At 41.1% G+C, this 23,480-nt stretch overlaps 1 protein-coding gene across 1 annotated transcript in view; it reads left to right on the plus strand.

Moving 5' to 3' along the window:
* The window catches only part of FARP1 (FERM, RhoGEF (ARHGEF) and pleckstrin domain protein 1 (chondrocyte-derived)), a 79,389-nt gene that overhangs the window by 10,868 nt on the left and 45,041 nt on the right, over positions 1–23,480 (plus strand). The window contains exons 3-13 of the mRNA XM_009078844.1: positions 455–559; positions 5,066–5,108; positions 6,224–6,302; positions 8,512–8,609; positions 13,793–13,907; positions 15,059–15,206; positions 17,849–17,944; positions 18,452–18,615; positions 19,940–20,008; positions 20,758–20,842; positions 22,448–22,685. Of these exons, the coding sequence (XP_009077092.1) occupies positions 455–559; positions 5,066–5,108; positions 6,224–6,302; positions 8,512–8,609; positions 13,793–13,907; positions 15,059–15,206; positions 17,849–17,944; positions 18,452–18,615; positions 19,940–20,008; positions 20,758–20,842; positions 22,448–22,685 (1,240 nt within the window). The remainder of the gene's footprint in view (positions 1–454; positions 560–5,065; positions 5,109–6,223; positions 6,303–8,511; positions 8,610–13,792; positions 13,908–15,058; positions 15,207–17,848; positions 17,945–18,451; positions 18,616–19,939; positions 20,009–20,757; positions 20,843–22,447; positions 22,686–23,480) is intronic.

Below are 23,480 nucleotides of genomic sequence, written 5' to 3' on the forward strand. Positions count from 1 at the left end.
TGGTGTTTTGTATGACAGGTCTGTCAGTGAACATTCTGGTTTCAGTGTGTTGTGCACAGATGTACATAGCACCACCTGGCATGGCTTGAAAGGGCCATGGGATGTAGTAACTATCTTGCAAAATTCACAGTAGAAATTAGCCTTGACAGGTGTAACAAGACTATATCCCAAGTCCCCCCTTGTACCTCTTCTATTTCATGGTATTTTTCCCTGAAAAAACAAAAGTGCACTAAGGATGGATTCAGAGCTGCCATCCAGAGATGGATGGATATAATCCGTGGCTTTAAAACTAGCGTAATTGTTGTCAACTGCCTTGTGGGTATGGTTGTAATATCCACTGATTTTGTAAACAGTTTTGACAGTGTTGTTTGCTGAATAATTTCTTAGCATAATAATTTTTCTGCCACTAATTACAAGCATCTTGGTAACCCTAGGCTTTGTTTTCTTCTTACAGCAAAGAGCTCCAGGAAAAGTTTTGCATGATGCTGTTTGTAGCCACCTGAACCTTGTTGAAGGCGACTATTTTGGCCTTGAATTTCCAGATCATAAAAAGATGATGGTATGTAAAAGAACTAATTTTCAGCTGGTTTTCATCTGCATGCGTGCTGTATTCTCTCCTGCTGCACCTTCCTTGTAAGATATATTTAATCCTCAATCTCCAAAAGGAAAAGGACTTTAAAAAAACCCTCGCAGTTCTTGCCTATTGGAGTTGAAGAAATGTTTTTAAAACCTGATTGCTGCTGTCAGATTTCATCTGTGTCGAAAGTAACAGCCAATTCAGACAGAAGTTGGAAAAGCATTTTGTTTTTATAAGTTGCTGTAGAGAAGCCAAAGGCTGGACTGTTGCAGAGCCCCAGCTCTTGATTTTACAGTCCTGCTTGATTTGGAGTGCAGAAATAATCTTTCTCCACTGACAGAGAAGTTGCAATGGTTGTGACAGAGTTCATGAAAAACATTATAGGGCAAGAAAAGGGATAGAGAAAATATAACAAGGTTAATAAAGAGGAAAGCAAACCCAAAAAAACCAAATAAATTGATGGAAGTCTATATAGGGAGATGTGTGGCACAGGCAGGTGTCCTATTCCCATTGTTCCAGACTCTAAGATGAGCTGCTGCCAACGTTCAGGCATTGCACTAGCAGTATTGCATAGCAAAGAAATCCAAAGGCTTCCTAGCCTGTAATTACTTTCTGTTTTGAAGTTTGTTTTACTTTAGACTTACCATGTAACTTACTGGCATGTGTGCTAGTTGTCTGAGTTTCTTGACCAGTACATTCTGATGTACGTTGGATTTCATGGCTGTTTGGTGAATTTTGCACCAGTAGCCTGGTGACCTAAAGGAGGTGACTTGGAGCAATTAGAAAAAAATAATATCTGTTTTCTGTCCATCTAGCTAAAATATGCTTAAGGAGCAATATTTCTTAATGAAATAAACAGTAATCTCTTGTCTGTTGTGCCTTAGTATGGGCTCACATAGACCTTAAAACTGAGCACTAGTGGTCATGGTGGTTTAGGCTAGCTATAATTAAAGAGGAAAGTTTTAAAATGGATGTCAGTCTTAGAAGTGATCAGCTTTACAGTTTGCTCCTGGAATTACATGAAATACAGTTTACTAGAAAGTTTAGTGTTTGGCCAGATATACTTGGTTAATGCTTTAGGTAACTTGAGAGCTGAACATAACTCTTCAAAACAGTGCAACTTTACAGCACTGTTACAGCAGAGGGTCCATGTAGCCATGCTAATAATGAAATACTGACATTCCTGATGTACTTATGTAAAACCCAAACAAATCCTAACATTCTTTGTATATACAGTGGCTTTTTAGTTTTTTAAAAAATAGAGCAGGTCATTTGATCAACCTTCTCTACTTCACAGGTCATTAAGTTTCAAATATATGACCCTCTGTGTTTTGCTCAGAGACCTGGAGTAAACTAACAGTTTTCAGTCTTGTGAAAACAAAATGGTTTATTTGCTTGAGGCAGAACACAGGAGAGATTGAGGTGCTGCCACTGCCTGAGGCCCTTGCAGTGCTGGGAATGGACTGACTGGAAATATGTCAGACAATCACAGTGGGGGAGAGTGCTCCGATGAACAGAAAGGTGGAGAGAACCCCCTAAGGCTGTTGCCAGTTTGACTTGAAGGAAAATGCCTCCATGCATTGAGCATGGTGACACACTTGGCCCCTACTCTTGCAAAAAGAAGTAATATCCAAGAGTCTGAGAGCACCAGTCCATGTTCTTGCTGGTTGTTGCAGTCTTTACTTCTGAACAAATGGGGAAATCCACAAACCTTGCCCATATTTACTCGGCTGTGCCCCAAGAGTGGTGAGATTCAGTGGAACTAATGCCTTCAGCCACCTGAAAGCAACTCACGGAAACTCTGAAGCAGAAGATTTGATTATGAATTGTTGTTTTGATGTGGAACAGCACTCTGAGAGTGTTATTTACACTTAAATTATTGTAACCAGTTTATGTGATGCAATTGAGGTGAATGTCCCTGTGGGATTTAGAATTCTCTGAGCTTCATAATGGCCATAATGCAGAACTCAATCATTGTGCAGAATGAAATAAAATTGCAGTTAATGGTGTGTCTGAGAAATAAAACACACATGCATATTTTACATTCATATCATCTGAAGAGAATGACTTGCTTTCCCAACGTAGAGTGCAATGTAAAAGGAAAAAATAAATATTTAGAACGTATTTGTTTGGATGTAATCATGAAGTCATATATTCACAGTTCAGCTGTGTTTGTTTCAACATGCAAAGCTCCAGACTTCATATCTGGCATACTGACAGTTGTATGTCAAGATGCCTGGCAGCTGTAAACATTGAAGCATGCCATGCTTGCAGCAGACAGGATCTGCATGGGAGATGCATGTGGAGGGTCTGAGAGCAGCACTTCCTGCTGGGAAGGAGGAAGGAGACACTGTTGCCAAGCCTGGGGTTTCGCAGCGTTTCATCACACTCGATGCCTGGCCCAATTCTCCAGCTGCTGAAATCTGGTCACCAGCATGGCATGCCAGCCTTTGTTTAACAAATAAATAATCTAGCCTTTGTAATTCTGGAGAAAATTGAAAACATAAATCTTAATTGAGTCCTCACATTATTTTTCATTTCCAGTTTATAAACCAGTCTCAGATCGACAGTGTTTAGATACAGTGTGGGAGTTGCATGATGCAAAAGTTTTGGCCGCTTGGGTTTCGTGCTAGGGGTAACATCTTCATTTTGCTCCACCTTTCTCCCTATATGCATTCAATACCTGCATTTGTGGTATACAGCAGTCTATTCAAGGATATTAATACTTGCTTATAGGATGTGTGCTTATACTGTATCATAAATTCTCACTGAGAAGAAGAGATAAATGTGCTGTTGTTGTTGTCAAGGAAAATACAATTTTCCCATAATCGTGTAAATTGGCTACTTCATATTCATTATGTCTTTTTTTTTTCCCCCCACTAAACTTGGCAAAGTCTCTGACCTTGGTAGCAAATTATGCACATGCAAACTTTCTGAGACAAAACTGTTTCAAGTTACTGAAGTGTTAAATATTGTCAGAACCAGTTTAATATGATAAACACTCTTCCTATTCTTGAATTACCCAAGTTTTCTTAGCCCTCCTGAACAAAAATAAAAATAATTTCCTAAACTGGGAAACATAAGATGAATTCCATCAAGAAACATTAGTGGGTGTGAAAGGGCAGGAGTGTGAGCTCTTGGTTAATTGGAAGCACTCATATTAGTAATGATAAAATGGCACACAGCATTGGAGCCGTTACAGCAGCCACACAAGCCTCTTCCTGTCTGGCTTCTCAGGTGATTTTAGAAAATGGATGTTTTGAGTATGTTTCAGTCTCTGCATAATCTAAAATTATTAAAGGTCGAAGAAGTAATCATTTTAATATATACTCTTTTTCTAGACGACGACTCGGTTAATTTGTTTTTTAATGGCTTTAACCTTTGTGCTGGTTGTAGGGTGTTCTTCCACAAATTCCAGACATCTCCAAGGGAGGCTCTGTGTAATTTAGTGAGATAACAAAATACCCTGTGCATTGGTTCACCCTCCACCAGCTGAGGACTGTGAGCTGTCACACTTCTCCAGACCCTGTGAATCATCTGGTTTTTACCTTCTGCGTGATTGTCCCTTGGCTTTCTGTAACATTTTGCCCAGGCCTTTTTGACCTGAGACTGCAGTATGGGAGTTTAGTCTCTGAAAACTGTATTTCCACCCACTGCTTCTCTTTCGAAAGCTGAAGGAAAGACCCACACAGTGTCCTGAGAAAAAAACCCAGAAAGTGGACTATATGCAGAAGCTACCCTGTTTCCTATTAAAAAAGCCTTGGTCTGAGCTTCCCAGGTTTATAGAAAGGAGAGGATGTTCCACAGCTCAAAAGCAAGCTTTCTCCCAACCATACCTTGTGCTGTTGTCTGCCTCACCTGTGACCTGAAAGGATATTCCTCCCACAGGTGGTGCGAGGGAAGCTCACTTATCTCCACAGAGCCAAGCAAGGGAGCTCCACATTTGTGCCCAGACCTCACAGTGGGACTCCTGTTGAGTCCCCAAAACCAGGAGACTGTCACCTGCTCATTTCTCTGTTTGCCCAGTCGTCCCAGCAAAAATGCTAGCACCAGCCCCTTTCACTTGAATTTCTCAAGATGAATTAGGGTGAGGACCACAGTGACAGTACAGGACTGTCTTTTTCGAAGCTCCTCATTTCCCTTGTCATTTCCACAAAATGAATGGTTCCTGACCACATGTGCTGTGATTTTTGGTGTCTGAGACAAGTGAGGGGGAGACTTCCTCACTGTTTCCCAGCTCTCTGAATCTGTTTTGCTTCAAAAGCTGGGCCCATTAACAGTGCTGTTCCCTGGACATCTTCCAGAGTTTTGGAAGAAAAGGGAGGGGGGAAATGAGGAAAACCACAGTGTATAATTAAAGAAAGCATAATGGCCACACTGGAAAAAATACATAAGTAACTGATAATCTAAGTATTGCAATTGCAATTGCAAAAATGCTTCTCTGGAAGTTTGTTCAGAGATGATAACCCCACCTTCTTTTGTTTCCAGGTGTGGCTCGATCTTTTGAAGCCTGTTATGAAACAGATTAGAAGTAAGTACTTCCTTATTGACATTTCTTTCCTCAGTCTGACAGTACTTGGACAAATGGGGACTCTGTCAGTTGTGATCTTTGCAATCTCAAACTTCTTCACTGAATTTTGTTTGGATTGTTTTTTACTTCTGGTCTGTCCTTAGAAGACAGACTGTGCATGCTGTGAAGTTATGTCACACGTACAGATGAAGGAGCTATAACCCCTTAGGAGGCTGAGGTTTAGTCAGTCACTAGAAGAGGCACTGGGGGCAGTGGACAGAACGAACAATTTCGTAGAGAAAAAGTGCAGTAAAAGAAGGATTAAAGGAAGCATACACTGCTAACAGGTAGCAGTAATTGGGATAAAAGAAAAAGAACAGGAAGATGTTATTATTGGGAAGGAGCTGGCAAATGTATTACAACTGTGTGGGACATTGCTGCAGAACCTGAGACAGACCAAGAGGAGACAACAGTTGTGATAGGGCCTTCAGGGAAAGTTATGATGGGTATTGGGAAAGGACTGGAAATTGTAAATACCCATCAGCTCTGGGAAGAGTAGAAGTGAACAGGAAAGGTTTTGGTTTGTTTCTCTGTCAAATATCAGCAAAGTTAATAATTTATTGAGCTTTGCCATTGAGGTTAAGTTTTCTTAGGTGCCTCTCTGGTCATATTAGTCTGGGTGTATGCTCTGGCACCTCTCCCTCTCACAAGACAGAGATGCATTGGTCCTTTTGTCACTGGTCGTACTTAGAAAAGTTGGAATAAACATGCTGCTGTTAAAATAGAAATAATAATTTGCTAGTGGACCTGAAAAATGAGTGTATTTTAGCTCCCTCCTGTTCTGAAGCAAGGAAAATAGACATACATAATATATTTTATTGGAATGAGTGATGTAATTACTAAACACAGACATGGTTTCGGCAGAGTAGCCCTCGACCAAGTTACTGTTCTCTTTTATTGCATGTAAATTTTATAGGGCAATCTCTAAATATCCTGCATGCTAACAAAGGACAGGAGGTTGGCATGTCTGTACACACTGCAGGTTGCATGAATCATCCCTTGCACATCATTGTGCATAATAACATTTGGTTGGCGTGTCACTGATGTTTCCTAACTTCCTTTGACATTTCCCCTAGGACCGAAGCATGTTGTTGTAAAATTTGTGGTAAAATTCTTCCCACCTGACCACGCTCAGCTGCAGGAGGAACTGACAAGGTTAGTAACTGTGTGACTGCATTTTCTTGTTAAGTCTCTGGTGGACAGAGGGAAGAACATGGAATTTAGGATGACTGGTTGAGGGTCGATGACTGCCTCTTGGTATTAGCTTGATAATATTTGTCCCAGCTGTGAATGCACCTGCAAAAAGGGCCCTAAGATTCAGTTGCAGTCTGTGCTGAGAGGTTCTTCAAAAGTGCAGTTGTCCTTTGCACCCTTGGATTTGGAGTCCTGGGAGAGCTTTACTTTTTTACTCTTTACCAAGAGGAGTCAGTTTGGCAACAGAGTTCTCTAGGCCCCTTTGGTGGTGATGTTGGAAGGGATCCAAGTCATGTATTGGCACCCTGGGGCACCCCTCTGTGGAGGGACATGTGTGACGGCACCCAAGTTTGGGAGAGCTGTTGTACATGAATTACCAGTTTGCAGTAGCTTTGGACCCTATTTGTATAGCCAACTCAAATGCCAAAGGTTTGCACAGGTGGAAGTGTTACTTCAGAGATGGAGAAACGGAAAGGAGAAGGAATAAGAAGAAAGACAAGAGGGAGGCAGAGAAAGATACACATATATGCAGACAGAGTACCTTAAATGCTAATGCTTAAATGCTTTTCAGTGCATTTCAAACACTTCATTTAAGTGCTGAATTTTACACTGCATTGGCATGAAGAGTCATATTTCTCTGTGAGTAAATACGTGTATGAGGGACTCGTTAAGGTTCTTTCTCACTAACAGGTCCTTCCTTTATGGTCAGAAACATTGTTTCGTTGCAATATTACTAGTTTTTAATTACATGTTTCCGTTCTGATTCTGTATTTTCACAATTGGTTTTTAATTTCAATCTGCTCAAAAGACAAAGTCCTCTTTTACAAGGACCTGCATTGTAAGGAACAAGTCCACTTTTGTGATGTTCACTGTTTATCTTTGTCATGTTTTATTGTAGTAATAGAGCATTGGAATGGAAAAAATAAGTTATTGATATTGCTTGATAGCCTGGAAAGAGAAAAGTAGAAATGTGGGATAGGAAGAAGGAATATTTACTTGAAAGATTGAATAAGAAGAATAAAGGGATAAATGAAAACATCAATGTGATGCTATTAATGAAACATTTATGTTTCTGAATAGATATTCTGCATATCAGTTGCTTAATATGTGAACCGTAAATTGATTTTTGGTGATCTCTTTCTGCACCTGAAGATGTGACTCTGAATTCTAATGACTTTTTTGGTTAGATTTTAAATATGTATGCTAAGGGACTTGAGTATATGTATACAGCAGTGTGTAGGATATGAAAGCAAATCCACAGGAGCAGCTTCATCACTTGAAGAAGAAGAGAATAGAACGTTTTTGTGCTATATTCTTCTACCAGAGTGAATTTTTGTATGGGTAGGCAGATGTTTGGGGGATGGCCTGGCCCAGAGAGTTGTGGTAAATGGAGCTAAATCCAATTGGTGGCTGGTCACTGTTGGTGTTCCCCAGGGCTCAGTATTGGGGCCAGTCCTATTTAGCATCTTTACTGGTGATCTGGACATGGAGATTGAGTGCACTCTCGGTAAATTTGCAGACAACAATAAGTTGGGTGGGAGTGTTGATCTCCCTGAAGGTACAGAGAGACTGGCTTGATCAATGGGCTGAGGAAAACTGCATGAGGTTCAGTAAGACAAAGTACTGGTCCTGCACTTGGGACACAACAGCCCCATGCAGCATTACAGGCTGGGGGAGGAGTGGCTTGAGAGTTGTTCATCAGAAAGGGACTTGGGAGTGCTGGCTGACCTCATTGCTCTCTGCAACTACCTGAAAGGAGGTTGTGGAGAGATGGGGGATGTTCTCTTTTGCCATGCCTGCAGTGAGAGGACTTAGAGGGAACAGTCATAAACTATGATAGGGGAGATTAAGATTAGGTATTAGGAAATTTTTTTTTCCCTGTTAGGGTGGTCAGGCATTGTAATAGGTTGCCCAGGGAGGTGGTAGAGCCACAGTCCCTGGAAGTGTTTAAGAGGTGTCTGGATCCAATGCTGGAGGATATGGTTTAAGGGTTACTGTAGAGAGGGAGGTGAACGGTTGGACTTTCTGATCTTAGACATCTCCTTCAACCTTGGTGATTCTTTGATTCTCTTCTGTGATTCTATGTAGTCAAAACCAGAGTTGGTATTGAAATACTTTTCCATCTTTACCTCCTGCTTTGTGTAACTTTTTGTTCACTTTTGTTTTGCAGGTACCTATTTGCATTGCAAGTGAAGCAGGACCTGGCACAGGGAAGGCTAACGTGTAATGATACCAGCACTGCCCTCCTAATCTCACACATAGTACAGTGTAAGTTTCCCTTTTTCTTCTTTCTAGGAGGATAAACAGAATAAGTGGTTGGGCATGCTTTCCAGGGTTACCTGTTAGTAGCTGCTGTAGGGACAGGTTTTAAGTCACATGGACAAGTTACTGTATTTCTTTATAATGTCATTCAAATACAGATAATTTACTATTTCAAATAAAGAGCAGCTTCTGGACACTGGATTTGCATTTTTAAAGCACAGCATTTGACAGGTTGCCAAAGATCACATAAAAAGTAGACTTTGCAGGCAGTGATAAACAGGTTGAATTCTTCTGAATTCCTGTTTTATTATCATGTCAACAGAGCATTCAAATTCCTGGAGATCTGTATGCTGTCTAGAGAATGTAGTAAATAAACATGCTTAGAATGCCAGACTAAATCTGAGTCCTAAGAGGAACTGATAGGGAAGAAAAGAAAACACCAAGGTTTTAAACCCTTTTTTAATTGCAAAATATGCACAATAAGACTGTTCAGTAGAATCAATCATGCATTAACTTTGTTTATAGCATCAAAGCTTCTTTTAGCTCCCACATCACTTGAAAGACAGTGTATGTTTTCCATTTCAAGACTTCATGGATACTCATCTTGAGAATAACATTAAGAAAAACCACTTCTTAGCAGATATAATGGTCATAATAGGCATTGTTTTGAATGGTCATTGTACAATTCAGTATTGCATATTTCTGCTGTGATGCTGTTGTATGGAAATTATAGTCAACAAAGATGTTAGTAAGCTCTTTAGAGATGAACAGTTAAATCTCATGATCCTTAGTCTGATAGAGTGCTGGGGCAGTTTCTCATCAGTGGCAGGTATTCCATAGCTCTCTTTTTGCCATGGTCATCACTGCCCAGTGTCACTGAATAGCAGTAAGAAGCTGTAAAATTTTGTATTCCTCATGCCATTTTAAAAGTGAGTATTTTTGCAGCACACACTTAAGAAAAATGAAATCCTTGGCTAGTGTGTTTTTTGTATTAGTTTTTCCCATTACAGTGTTTAGCACACCAACTGTACTAGTTTTTTCCTCAGTTAAGGTAGTTCTAACTTTCTTTCATCTCAGGGGTAAGAAAAGTCTTGATCATTTGGGGAAATTGAGTCTCATTTGCCACACTGCATTCTAGGGGGCTGAGATTTCCTACTAAATGTCTGTGCACCAAAGAAAGACTTTGAGTAGAGGACACCCTAATGTATGTGCCTCTCTTCATTTGAGATATTACTTCATTGTAATCCTCTCTTGAGCTCTTATACTTTATATGCATTGTTTTCCTTATGATCTCTACTTAGGTCCTAGCTCATGTCTTACTCATACCTTAGCAATTACTCTTCACTGAACCACCCACTGCTCTGCTGTCTGAGCTGCTCAGAGTGCAACTGTTAGCTAGTTTTTTAAAAAATAAAATACAGGATGTCCTTTCACCTTTGCAAGCTATCCCTTTCCCTCCTCTCCACAGTCAAACTTCAGTTTAATTCTGCAGTTTTTCAGAATTCCTCTGTTATACCCCTGACACACCTGTGTAGGCTGTTGAGGTGTGCAGGTGTCAGGGTGTGCAGAAATGGCAGATCATCACCATTGCTCCTGTGCTGCTGAAATGCATTATCCTGTTGGATTACATCATTTTATGCAGTAGCTGGAAGTGGTCAGGATGTATTTGAAATCCCTCTACTTCTTTGTCCCATTCACTTGTGAACTGGAGGTGCAAAGTGATTCTGAACTGGGATTTTAGGAATCAGGTAGTGCTCCTCTTCAGGGGAGAGCAGGGTAAGCTACTTCTGTACTGAAAAACAGAGTTTTTCATGGTTTCAGAAGAGGGGCAAGAGATTAATCGTGCAGAAGTGAGACAGTGTTCACAGAATCTGAACTGCCATTTTGGGCAGAGGGATGTTGTGCCTCATGGTGCACCTGCAGTGCTAACCCTCACCATCTCCTGGCTGCAAGCTGGCCTTTTCTTTTTGCTGTTTATGATTTTTCCCCTCTCCCTTTTTTGCCTAACAATGTTTGCTAAAAGCCTCTGCAGGATGTTTGCAACTGTCTCTTTTCTTTATCCATCTTGTGTCTCATGAACATTTTTCTGTGAAAATTTTCTCTGGTGGGAGTCTATAGCTGTATCTTACCCCATGGCTGTCTTTCGTACTTATTTTCTCTCTAGCTTATTATTCAGTAGCAGAAGAAATATTATGTATTTGTCTGCAACAAAAAATAAAACTAAATATGATAAGAGTAATGATATAAAGGTGGGAAGATTGAAAATGCAGGTTAGTTATTCTGTGCCTTAGTGATGCTGTGCCAGTGAGTGGTTTCCATGGGGAATATCTGATTCCAGGAGGCCTTATGTCAATGTTATAGGCTGTTACTTATCATAAAATCATAATATGACAGCAAATAGGTCTCTGCTACATAACCATGTATATTACAGAATGAAATTTATATTTGAAACATTCTATTTAAAAATACTTTAAAAGCATTGTAGAAAGTGTTAGAAGTGAGAGGATCCTTTAATACTGCAAGCAATGCAGTACAGTGAGTGCTTGAAGTAAAAAGATGGATTGAACATGAGCTAGCAGTGTGCCCAGGTGGCCAAGAAGGCTAGTGGTGAACTGGCTTGTGATAGTGTCACCAGCAGGACCAGAGCAGTGATTGCCCCCCTGTATGTGGCACTGGTGAGGCCACACCTCAAATCTTGTGTTCAGTTTTGAGCCTCTCATTTATAAAAAAGACACTGAGATGCTGGAGCAAGTCCAGAGAAGGGCAGTGAAGCTGGTGAAGGGTCTGGAGTGAAAGTCATATGAGGAGCAGCTGAGGGAGCTGGGGGTGTTTAGCCAGGAGGAGACTCAGGGGAGCCTTATTGCTCTCTACAAGTACCTGACAGGAGATTGTAGTGAGGTGGGGGTCAGCCTCTTCTCACAGATAACAAGTGATAAGACAAGAAGAAATAGCCTCAAATTGTGCCAGGGGAGGCTTAGATTGGATGCTAAGGGAAATAGGCTGCACTGGGAAGCAGTTGAGTCACCATCCCTGGAGTATTTAAAAGTCACATAGATGTGGCACCTAGGGACGTAGTTTAGTGATGGACTTGACAGTGCTGGGTTAACAGTTGGACTCAATGATCTCAGAGGTCTTTTCCAACCTAAGCATTTCTGTGATTCTGTGGTAAGAGGAAAAGAGCTGGAATAGAAAGCGTTAGGATATCAGAAGTGCTAATGCAGAGAGAGTACGGTGTCCAAGATAAGAGGAGTCATCAGTGTAAATAAATCTTTGGCTAAATCATGTGAAAAGATTTTAAAGAATAGTTATATGTGAGGCAGACAGTATTTCCCTCTCACTCGAGATGGAGTGCTACTAGAAAGACATTCACAGTGGAAAAGGAGGGTTAAGGAGGGAAGTAAAGTCTTGTTGAGTACGAGGTCAGAGAGAACAAAATCAGAAGTAACTTGAAAGCCAGGAAGACAATTTTCATAATGGATTGGCAGTTGGCAAATGCAGAGAACATTATAGAACTTGTGTAGAGGTGTGAGGTGAGAGTCTTCTGTACTCTCAGCTCTGAAGAAAGCCCTACAGAAGGTGTGTTAAGCTCCCCTGTGTACAAGGACATACAGGTTATGAAATGCATTTTAAAGAATCCAGGCCCATGTTATTGGAGGTGTTGCAAAGTTAGGTGGGCTTATGGCTTCATTAAAGAACAGAAACTTGCCTTTTGTTTGCGTTGGGATTAAAAACAGACCCTAAAGATTTGTGACTCTGGGATGAATAAGCGTGGAAGGAAGGAGCTTTTTCTGAGATGGGGACAAATGGCCCAATTTTAATAAGGGGAATTCTCAAAGGCTCTGTAGTATTTCTGCTGTCTCAAGGAATGATTGGGAGCATATGGGGTGAATGAGGGGGTAGAAATCAGTGTGTCTCAGGTATCAACTCTTTTCTGCCTCTGACCTCCAAAATATAAAATGGCATCATGTGTCTGCAGGCAATTTGGGTTGACTGCTCTGTCCTTCACAGAGGCTTTGGTTCCTCATCTTCACTGCCTACCCAGGGCTATTGCTCTCCCTCCTCATTTGCAGGTACATCTGATCCCAGGGAAATATTTGTCAGAAATCACTCACGGTGTTTTAAACATCATCTGAAACCTTTCCTTTGTCTAAACCAACTTATTTTGAATTTAACTGAATTGAGGGGTCATTTACATGGTCACAACAGAGGTGAGGATGAAGCAGGTGTATCTGAGCTTGGGTCTGTGTTATGTCAACTGTGTTACAATGTGTCAGACTATAACTTGCATTTAATTTGAGGCTACTGTGTTTTAATTTCATTTATGTTACCAAGGGAGCAGCCTTTGTTGCGGTGATGTTGCTCGTACTCTATCAGATTTGCAGGCAGAAGCTGCTCTGCTTCTTCAGTGAAAAAGCTAATAGCTAGATTTTCAGAGGCATTCCCAGAATAGCAGGCAACAAGATAGTAATTTGGCACCCACACATAGACTGCCTGCCCCTTGCCCCCCACACCTGCCAAAAAAAGCAAATCTCACTGAATGGGCTGCAAAATGGAAGGTGGGTGTGACATACTGTTGCACATATAATGTTGAATAACTGCAGCAGATGGGAGCAACTTTGAGGAGGAGGGAGGCAGAATGTGTCTCAAACTGCTGCAGAATTTGAGGATGACAAATGTTTCATAACCCCACGGAGTGCCATACAAGCCTGTGTTCAAACAAGCAAACAGAGCCATCTCTCAGATTTCCCCTCAAAGATTACAGTGTGGGACGTGGGGAGGAGCTTGTGCTTGGCTGCTCCATGGAAAGGCACCTGAGCCCCATGAGAGAGTGTGAGAGGTGGATGAGTTCTGCTGAATTAGTGCTGGTCTCTGTGTTACCCCTGCCCTTATCCCACACACAAGTCAAGGTAGCACTGACAGCTTCATTTGTTTGGTTAACAGCTACTTACTTGGTTGTGGTGTATGGGAGGAATCCTTGGGCTACTTGTCACATATCAGATACTAATACAGAAGAGAAGGGAGTAATGTGTGGAAGATAATGTAGTGGAAATCTGAATCATAAAACTGTGACACAGCTTGCAAGAAATTGTCTCTCTGCCCTCTTCCCAGCTGTCTGGACCTTATAGCTTGACCAGATAATTCAGATTTAATATAGTGTTTTAATAGACTTTTCTTAAAACTCTCCATAGCTGAGATTGGGGATTTTGATGAAACCATAGATCGTGAACACTTAGCGAAGAACAAGTATATACCTCATCAAGAAGCACTAGAAGACAAAATCATGGAATTCCACCGTAACCACATGTAAGACTCTTCTATTCTTGTTGTTGGCCTTCTTTTCCTGTAGAGTAGTTCTAACTGTAAGTATATGCTGGATCATAAGTATAAAAGACATTTCGATCTCTGAGTTTCTCAAAGGTTGCGTCTCAAAAAATGTTTAAGCCTAAGAACTTCCTGAAGGTTACTCCTGCCTTTCTCCCATCATCATAACAAGATGTTTAAAGTGCAGTTGATTTGATATTCATTCAAGCATGCTTTTATTTTACAGTCTATTTCATACAAAATGCTTCACTGCTGATTTTGTGCATGCAGGTATGATTGCAAATGATGACTGATCAGTCAAGCACTTCTGACAGCAGTCTTTTGGTTTCAAGGACATTGAATGTTGCCTTTTCACCTTTCCATGCTGTACTTCGAGATGGGTGAAGAAGGGGTTTAATGATAGTTTTAGGAAGAGTACTTGTAGAATTAGAGATCTGGGGGAACACGATTCAAGATGATGATGCAAATTGGTATCCTAAGATCTGGAGAAAAGACTAATAGTAAGAAGATGGTTAACAGAATTATGAATAAGGCATAGAAAGCTATTTTTTTTGCTGTCAAGAGCGCTTCAAGACTTGAACAATTTCATTTTGAACTCGACTGAGTTTTAGAGGAGTGGTAGTGATTTCTATAGCAGTAATAATCAACAATTTTGTATAATTTCGTCACAAATAATTCAGAGTTTATGGCTTCGCAACATTTATGGTAAGATTTTCATGTCTTCTGTTTTGCCACATTTTGCTATTACATTCACTTTTAGAATGAACAACATCCTTAGATGCTTCTATTTGTGATAAATTTTTTTTTTTGTAGGAATACAACATGTTTTCCACTGGAAAGGGAGGTAGTAAATTCTGTTAATGGTTCAAAATCAAGCTGTATCAGGTGTCTCAGAATTGGAGCAATCAAAATTTATAATAGACTGTAAAATCTGGGTATTCTTTGGTATTAGTTTAGACTGTGTTGTTGTTCTAACTGATATGTCTGCGAACATAGAAAAACCATGCAGACATTACACCTCTGACGGTTTTTCAGTCTCTTTGATCAAATGTCTCTTTGTTCTCTGGAGGACCTCTTGATCTCTATTAAAAGGTGTGACAAATTTGCGTGTCTTCTCTGTTTTCTTTCTCAAGGGGACAGACACCAGCAGAGTCTGACTTCCAGCTCTTGGAGATTGCCCGTCGGCTGGAGATGTACGGGATACGCCTGCATCCAGCCAAGGACAGGGAAGGGACAAAAATCAACCTGGCTGTTGCCAACACAGGCGTTCTGGTGTTTCAGGTTAGAGCTGCTCAGGACATGATTTTGTACTTCATAAAGCAGAGAGATTTGTGGCAGCTGCAAGAATTCAGGACCTCGGCCCTGTCTAGAAGTATTTCATTGGGAAAACTGAGGAACTTCCAAATTTTTTCTAACGATGACCTTAGAATTGTTATAGCTGCATTAGGTCGTTCATTTCCAGGGGCTCTTACCATATTTGCATGCACAGTGTAGAACTCCATCTGCAGCCACAATGTGCTGTTCAAGATGCAAACTGATCCACAGCTCACAATTTGCAAGTTGGTCATGCTGAAACCTAGATATAGGAGCAGGTAGATCTTGCAGGCGTGGTGCATACTAAATGGGTGTGAAGCAGAGACAAATAAAACAACAGTCAGCTGGAGTGCATGGAGAAGGATGTAGGTAGTGAATGTAAGCTCTCTGTAGCATTACTTTGTCAGAGATTTTACAGTTTTCTGTCCAGGACTTGGCTATTGTACCTTTGCTGAATTCATGAATCTTATTTCTTTCACTGAAAGATGCAAAGCATTTTCCTTATATTTCTTTCTTCTCCTTTCCTACCCTAGTCAGCCTAGTAAATGTTCATGAACTATCATTGTTAAATTTATCAAATTCTCATTCTGCAGTTTCCCTTAGATAAATAACAGATTGGGCTTTTACAATTGTGAAGGTGCAGGTAGTCAGCTGGTGTAAGCTGCTTTCACTTCACTCAAGATGAAAGCATGCTACTTACCTCACTGTGTTAAAAACAGTAAGTAAACTGTTCTTTAAAATATCCCTTTTTACAATTGTCAAAACAGACTATAAAAAGGCTCTTCAATTTAACAGTTTGACTGTAACTAAACTGCTAGTATTTCTAGCTTCATAAAGTACTTTGAGTCCTTTCGTAAAGAAAAATAACTGCAACAAACTAACCCAGAAATATCTGACCCAAATGCTCTGAGATCACAATTTAATAAAAAGAAAACAGCCAACCAAACAAGGAGCAAAATCCAAAAAATCTCATATCAACTAAATGGGTTGCTAGTAAAATCCTAAAATTGAAGTACAGATTGAAGTGCAAGAACACTAGGATGTTGTTGGAAAAGCACATAACTCAAGTAATTGCTTGTGCAGGCTCGTCCCCTGCTCCCCCACAGTATTTTCATCAGCTGAATTAATGAATTGCCAAGTCTTATAAGTTAGGACTGTCTTACAAGATGAAAGTATGTGTCCACACAAAATAGTGTGGACCTCACCAAGTCCCAACAGATGGCTGGAGTCCCTCCATAAAGGTGTTGCTGTGGCTGAAGGTCCAAGGCTTGATTTATCAAGCTTTAAAACTCAGTCATCTCTTCTTGACCTAATGTGTTTGAAAAGCTTGGAAATTTCTCCAGCTCAAGCTACAAGACCGAACACCAAAAAGGAAGTCAGGCTCTGACTTGTTGGAGTCTGCCCAGCAACTGGCATCTGTCAGTAGGCTTAGGGCTTCCTTCAAGCACTTCATAGGTCAAGAGTCTCAAGTTTATCATTTTATTTTGGATAGAACTGATAGAAGTTGAAATATGAGGCTCTCATTAGAATGACCACAAGGAAAACTCACAAATGGCATAAGCTGTAGTCAGACTTATTTTAAAGCCTGCCATTTATTTAGAAATCAGTGTCATTGCTGCTGATTATTCTAAGGGAGATTAATTATGTGATTCTTAGACAGCTGGTTGACTTAGCAGAGATCATTACACTGTCATTACTCCTACAGCTGTCTGGTGATGGCGCCCAAATCAGCATGGGTTTCTGCATTTAGCAGTCCTGGAGTAGTTCTCTCAAACTCCCGTGCTGTGCTGTAGGCGTGTTTGTATTGAAGTCTGTACTGAACAAACTGCTGTAATGAATATTTGCAAATAATAGCTCTGCTACCTGCTAACATAGATTAAGAATGAAACTTCTGGAAGGTAGGGGCTAATGATGCAGTGGCTGGCAGGTGGAGTAATATGGGGATAATGTCTCTCTTGCTGTTTGCTTGTGGTATTGGTTCATTTTTTCAGAAAAGAATTTTGTGACTCTTCAGAGACAAGTAATTTGTTTAGATTCCTTTTGCTTCTGGTGCTCCTGATGAAAGGTCAAAATACAGTATTTTGTACTTTCAAACAAAACTTGCAGTTGTTTGTGTTTTCCACAGCTAAGTAGTATTTAAAGGGGTGTTTATTTTGCCCTGTAGACACACAAAGAGAGAGGAAATCTACCTCTTCAAAGTGAGGTGACATGTGTCTGGATTCCCTGCATTCTCTGTAGCTGGCAGAAAGAGAGTGAGGCACCTTTGCAAGGTGACTTAATCCCCTGAAAATCCAAGTCTGCATAGTGGCACAAGATTACATCATCTGGGCAAAACCTGGGCCACCCTGTCTTGTGCAGTGATACTGGGTTGGATGTTTTCACAACTTGGTATACCTAGTCCTGTAGGCAAGAGTTTAACCATAAGTGCCTGGTTTCAGTTGTGGCAGCAGGTGCTTATGGTTTGTATTATCAGAGGATGAATGATGAGAATTATCATAATTTCAAGTAAAGTGAATAGATGGTTAATTTATGACAGGCTTTCTTTAGTGGTTTAGATTTCCCCAATCAGATCTGGAATGACTGAACTCTGCTGGCTGTGTTCTCTGTAGGGTCACACCAAGATCAATGCCTTCAACTGGGCTAAGGTTCGGAAGCTGAGCTTCAAGAGGAAACGTTTTCTTATCAAACTACGGCCTGATGTGAATGTAAGTCCTTGTCAGGAATTGATGAAGTTGGCCACAGGTTATTTGGTAAATTTCTGCTCACAGATCACACATGGGGTTTTATCACCTCAAGAATATATTTTTGCTTATTGTTTATTAATCGGTTGCTTATGTTCACTGTTGATGCTGTGCACATCAGCCTGGCATCTCAGGTGAGCAGTCCTAGCAAAAGAAATGTAAACTGAATCAATCATAATAGAATGTCCCAGAGTCATCTTCTGGCTGTGACTCTCGTACTGTATCATCAATTCTTAAGTCATTGCATGTAAACAACTTCTTCTCATTAATGTTCAAGCCACTGCTTTATCTCTGTCATATTTGTCAGCGGAAGGAAGTTTGAGCAATAGCTTTGATACTGACAGGCAGATCAATGATGTCTCAAAGTGGGAAGGATAGGGCCTGTTAAAACTGAAAGCCATTAAGTTGGGAAAAAGCCTTTTTTTATTGTTGCTTGCCTGCTTACATTGCAAATGCTATCCCAATTTTCAGAGTTCATTCCAGGACACCCTGGAATTCCTTATGGCCAGTCGAGATTTTTGCAAGTCTTTCTGGAAGATCTGTGTGGAGCATCATGCCTTTTTCAGGCTCTTTGAGGAACCTAAACCAAAGCCTAAGCCTGTTCTTTTTTCTAGAGGTTCTTCATTTAGGTTCAGGTAAGACCTGCACTCTTTGAATCCTCTGCTTCTTGGATGGGATATTTGCTATGTATCAGAGTAGAGATTTGTGTTTTCATTGTATTTCCCCATGATAAGCCCATCTCTATGCAGTTAAAAGCAATGGCTTGTTTTTATGCTGAGACCTTTATGCTTGCAAAGGATTTATGTGAGATGACCACCTATGTTAAAACCAAGTCTACCTGCAATATTGTTAGAGCTGTGGAAGTGTTTAATAGTTAAGTCACTGGGTTTGATATTTTTTTCCTTGCACTGACAGAAGCATCATTGTAACTGTTTTATTTGTATGCTGAGGGGGAAATCTTTTTATTCATACAGTTTATTTTGTTTGCAAAGCTGATAAAAGCTGAACAGCCAGAAATGCTCTTTGCTGAGATAAATGGTGCACTCTAGATGCTATGCACAAGAACATAGTATATATAGCCATTCCAACTCTCTTCCCACTTTGTTTGCTGCCTGCAAAGTAAATTAATTAAGATGGAAGGACCTATGTTGGGTAAACAAGCTATAACTTGCTAAGTTTCTGCCTGAATAAATAGAAAACTGTAGGCACATTCAACTCGCCTCCTGGTTTGGAAAGCAGGTTTTGGCTACAACCTCCACTCACTGTGATCTGTGCTACTACATTTAGTAACTTTTTTCAGGCCTTGAAAGCCTCTAATGAATTGGAATGATTTGGTTCTCTGTTGACTGCTCTTGAGGTGTGGGTTTCCTGTACCACTCTGTTTGCTTTGGAGTTCATAACTTTGCACAATAGACAGTGCTGGGCTTTCTCACTACTTCTTCACACCCTGTAGCAGCAGAAGGGGAGAAAGTGATTTCCAGCCTAAATCTCTGCAGAAAAGGTGTGTTCTGTAGTAGCAACTGAGTCGTGAAATGCATTTCAGGGATTTTCATTTTGGTTCCAGGGTTTACTGATACCAGATAAGGCTGGTATTTGACTAAAAAGGATTCAAGAATAGTTTTGTTCATGAGAGGAAAACTTAACCCCTGCTTCACTTTCCACTGTGGTGACTTCCCAGTAATGTACTACCCTACAGAGGGCACACAACTGAATATAAACAGATTTGAAATGACATCAAAAAGTAGTCCCATAGCAAAAAAAAGAGGCAAGTGACATGCAAAATGTTATAAATCTGTGTGTATCTGACCAGGTCCCCTTTTTTATGATCTTAACGTGAGTTTCTGCCGATAGTGACAAATACTCTTCTGGCTGCTGTGACTGCATGTGTGGGCCACACACATGTTTATGATGACTAGGTGGCATATTGTATTAAATATTTTAACTATGGTTTTCTTCCAGTGGTCGGACTCAGAAGCAAGTTCTTGACTATGTTAAGGAAGGAGGGCACAAGAAAGTGCAGTTTGAAAGGTGAGAGGAAATAAATGACCTATCCCAATCTGTTTTAATCAAAGAAAAGTCATGATTTCCAGTTAGTTATATTCTGAGATCTTTGCACCAGTCTAAGTGAAAAAATCCTTCTTTGTTGGTTTGATAGTTTGTCACATGTAATATCCCTGTGGTCCAGAGTGTTTTGGCAGTTTCAGAACTTACAGTTTACTTAAAATCAATAGTCTTCAATCTGTTTTTCAGCAATGGGTGTCCTACTGTCACAGGTAACTTTCTCTTGATTTGATTTGCACCCTCTTTGGTGGGATGTGGTTAATGTACGTGAACATATATATTCAGCTCAGAATAATACTGAAAGTAACAGGAATAAGTATAGCCAACCTCAAGGGAGAGGTCTCCAGGGAAAGCTTCCAACTTGCTTGAGCTAGTTCTGTCTGAACTCATCTTGCTCATGGTGAGCTGAAAATAATGGCCAAAATGCCACAAAGACCATGACAACAGTTCATTGCTTATGATCCATGCTTAAGTGATAGACCATGTTTGCTTCAGTGCCTCTCCCTTTCCTTACAATGGTAAGATTTGTTCTTACAAAAACTTAACACAGTTCATGGAAATTTTACGGAAAGGAGGAATGTTAATCTGTTTTGGAGCAAACTTTTATGAAAGCCTGCTATTTGAGGGTGTTGTTTTAAAAGAGGCATGTCTCTTGTTTCCTGTTTGTAGGAAAAAAACTGAAAGAGCTTCTTATATGATTTTCCTTTTATCTCCAGGAAACACAGCAAGATTCATTCCATCAGGAGTCTGACTGCACAGCCTTCAGAACAGCACACAGAGGTGCCAAAACAAGTCAGTGATGTTGATGAAACCCTGGATCATTCCTTTTAAACATTTCTTGTTAGATTACCCTCCACTGATTGCTGTTTCGAAACCCTAGGAGCATAGTTTTCTGCTCATTTACCATTTAACTGGGAGCTAAGGAGCTCTGGGTATCATGAGCTTTGGGTTCTGCGGAGTGAAACAACATTGCTTACAACCAGGCAAATATAAATAATGAGCCTGTCCGAGCTGTGCTAATGACCATCTGAAAAATTGCTATCCACAGTGTTACTGCTGAGGTCCTAGGTTGTAGCTGGCTGTTGCATCTGGGGTAGTGTCATTATTTTCCTTCACTGGGAGGTCTTGTTTGCACATTTCAAGGTGTTAGGTTGTATTAACCAGGGAGGAAAACAGTTATTTCCTCAGAAAAATTGCAGCTCTGGACTTGTAATCCATTATCTCTGATATATACCTTACATATTTTTCTTATGTTAATAGCTGTTGCATGTTAGGAGTTTGCAAATCCAATAGCCCAGTAGTGGTGAGGCTGCAGCAGCTGCGTGTTGCCAGGTCTGGCTAGTAGTAAGGCTGAGCTTATATTCACTATAGGCACCCACATGAATGCACACATACAGTACATATACACATTGCCGCACACAAACAGAAAACAGCACTCCTGCAAGCACAAACAGTGCCAGTGGCCTCACCCTGTTCCACTCTTTGGCTTATTGGGATGAAAGTTCATGAGTGGAAAATATGTACACATATATATGATACAGATCCCTCCTGCAACTGGTGTTAGACAGTATCCAGTAGCAAGCCCTTGGATCCTCAGGTCTCCCAGGGTCTGGTACCTGCACATAAGAGCAGCCAAGGCTTACAGCTCCACTCGAGTTCCTGGCACTCAGGTCTGCAGGCACACACGTGCACACGCATGCTATAGGTTTGTCCAGTAATTGATCTTAGACACTCTATCCAGTAACTGACACTCAGATCCTCTGGTTCCTGGTTATTACCTCAGGCAGAGAGACACACGTGTGCAAAGATGTCTCTCCAGTATTTGGTACAGATTTGGAGTGTTGTCAGTAGTTGACCCTCAGGCCTCACAGTCTTTTCCAGTTTCTGGCCTGACTTATGGCTGCTCCAGTACTTGACTCCCAGCTCTCTTATTCTACTCACCACCTAGTTCAGCTTAATGTTTGCTAGCAATTACACACTGACCTACCTACCCAGCCAATATGCACATGCTCTGGTCTCTCCAGTTGCTGGCATCCCAAACACACCCAGACCATGGGCTGATGGCTCTCCCTGAACAGCCTCCAGAGGAGCCAGGTCAGGAAACTCAAATACCCCTTTTTACATTATCACTGCATTCTGTCTGCCTTCTCTTCCCTTGCTTAGCTTATGCATTTTTTCTGTTCTTCAAGATCAGAAACCTCTTTATTTAATTCTAATTAATTTTGAAGCTTGGATTACCTCTTCTGTTTTCAAGAGACAGGATTTCCTATGTTGCTGCAGATGCAGTGCAAAATTCTGGTGCATAATTACACGCAGCCTTTTCCCTCTGGCTCCCATCCTTCCCAAACCTTCCACCCCTCCCTCCCCCTTTGTCTCCCCTTTGCCTTTCCTCTATTATCTTTCCAGAGCACTAGAGCCCATGGAGACGACAATGATGCTGCAGCAGTGCAGAGCTGCCGGCAAGGAAAGGAATCGAAGGCTTCAGCAGAAGACACTGGACAGCACAAGAGCCCTTCCTTGAAGAAGAGTCCAAAGGAAGGCAGAAAGGTGGATGGAGCAGTGGTGTCAACAGTGGAGGAAGAAGAGGAACCCGCTAAGGACAGGATGCAGCAGAACAGACCTCAATCACAGCAACCAAGCACAGGTCCAGCTTCCAGGGCTGCTCATGGCAGCAGCACCTCCATTCCTTTCATTGACTGCAGTGATGTAGATAGCGAGTATGATCTCCTCAGAGGACAAATAACCCGGTCATATTCCCAAACAAATGACAATTATGAGGGTGATTTGACCAGTGGTGCCTATATTCACTACAGAGATGAAAATCGCAATAGAACTAGATATAGGGATTCCTCAGCTTCTCTAAAGTCTTCCCAGTATCTCTCTGAAGAGTACCTTGATGATAACACAGCTAATCTCTCCTTCTACACTGGAGGAAGCCCCAGGATGCCGAGGCATAGCTCTCTGGTCGATGAAATGTTTAAAGGGCCAGGGAGCCGTAGTCCCCTGGCAACTCCATTGCCTCCCAGTAGTAAAGGGTCAAGCCCTAACATGAGCCTGAGTAGAACTGGCTCTCAGGGTTATGTCTCAGAAAATGGACATGACTGCAGGGTGAGGACTGGGGAGGAGGATAGCCATGCCAGTAACTGCCATGGGTATTGCAGATATTCTCCAGGTTCTCAGCGGTCTCGTGCACAGAAAGGCCAAAATATCTGCAATAAATCAGTTACGGATCCGTTCATCCTAAGCCAGATATCCTCAACCCCTGGGCAGGAGTATAGATCAGAGAGGTATTGTAAAGGAGGTGGGCTGGGTAAGATGTCTTCTCCAGAAGGCAAAATGATGGCCAATGGTATGCCAGCTGGGGCACAGTCAAAGCAGAGCCCAGTCATGCAGTCACTACGTGCCAGTGGCATGATGGATCACATGGCTACAATCCAGA

The sequence above is a fragment of the Acanthisitta chloris genome, unplaced genomic scaffold (assembly GCF_000695815.1).
Source record: "Acanthisitta chloris isolate BGI_N310 unplaced genomic scaffold, ASM69581v1 scaffold9747, whole genome shotgun sequence".
Classification (NCBI taxonomy): Eukaryota; Metazoa; Chordata; class Aves; order Passeriformes; family Acanthisittidae; genus Acanthisitta; species Acanthisitta chloris.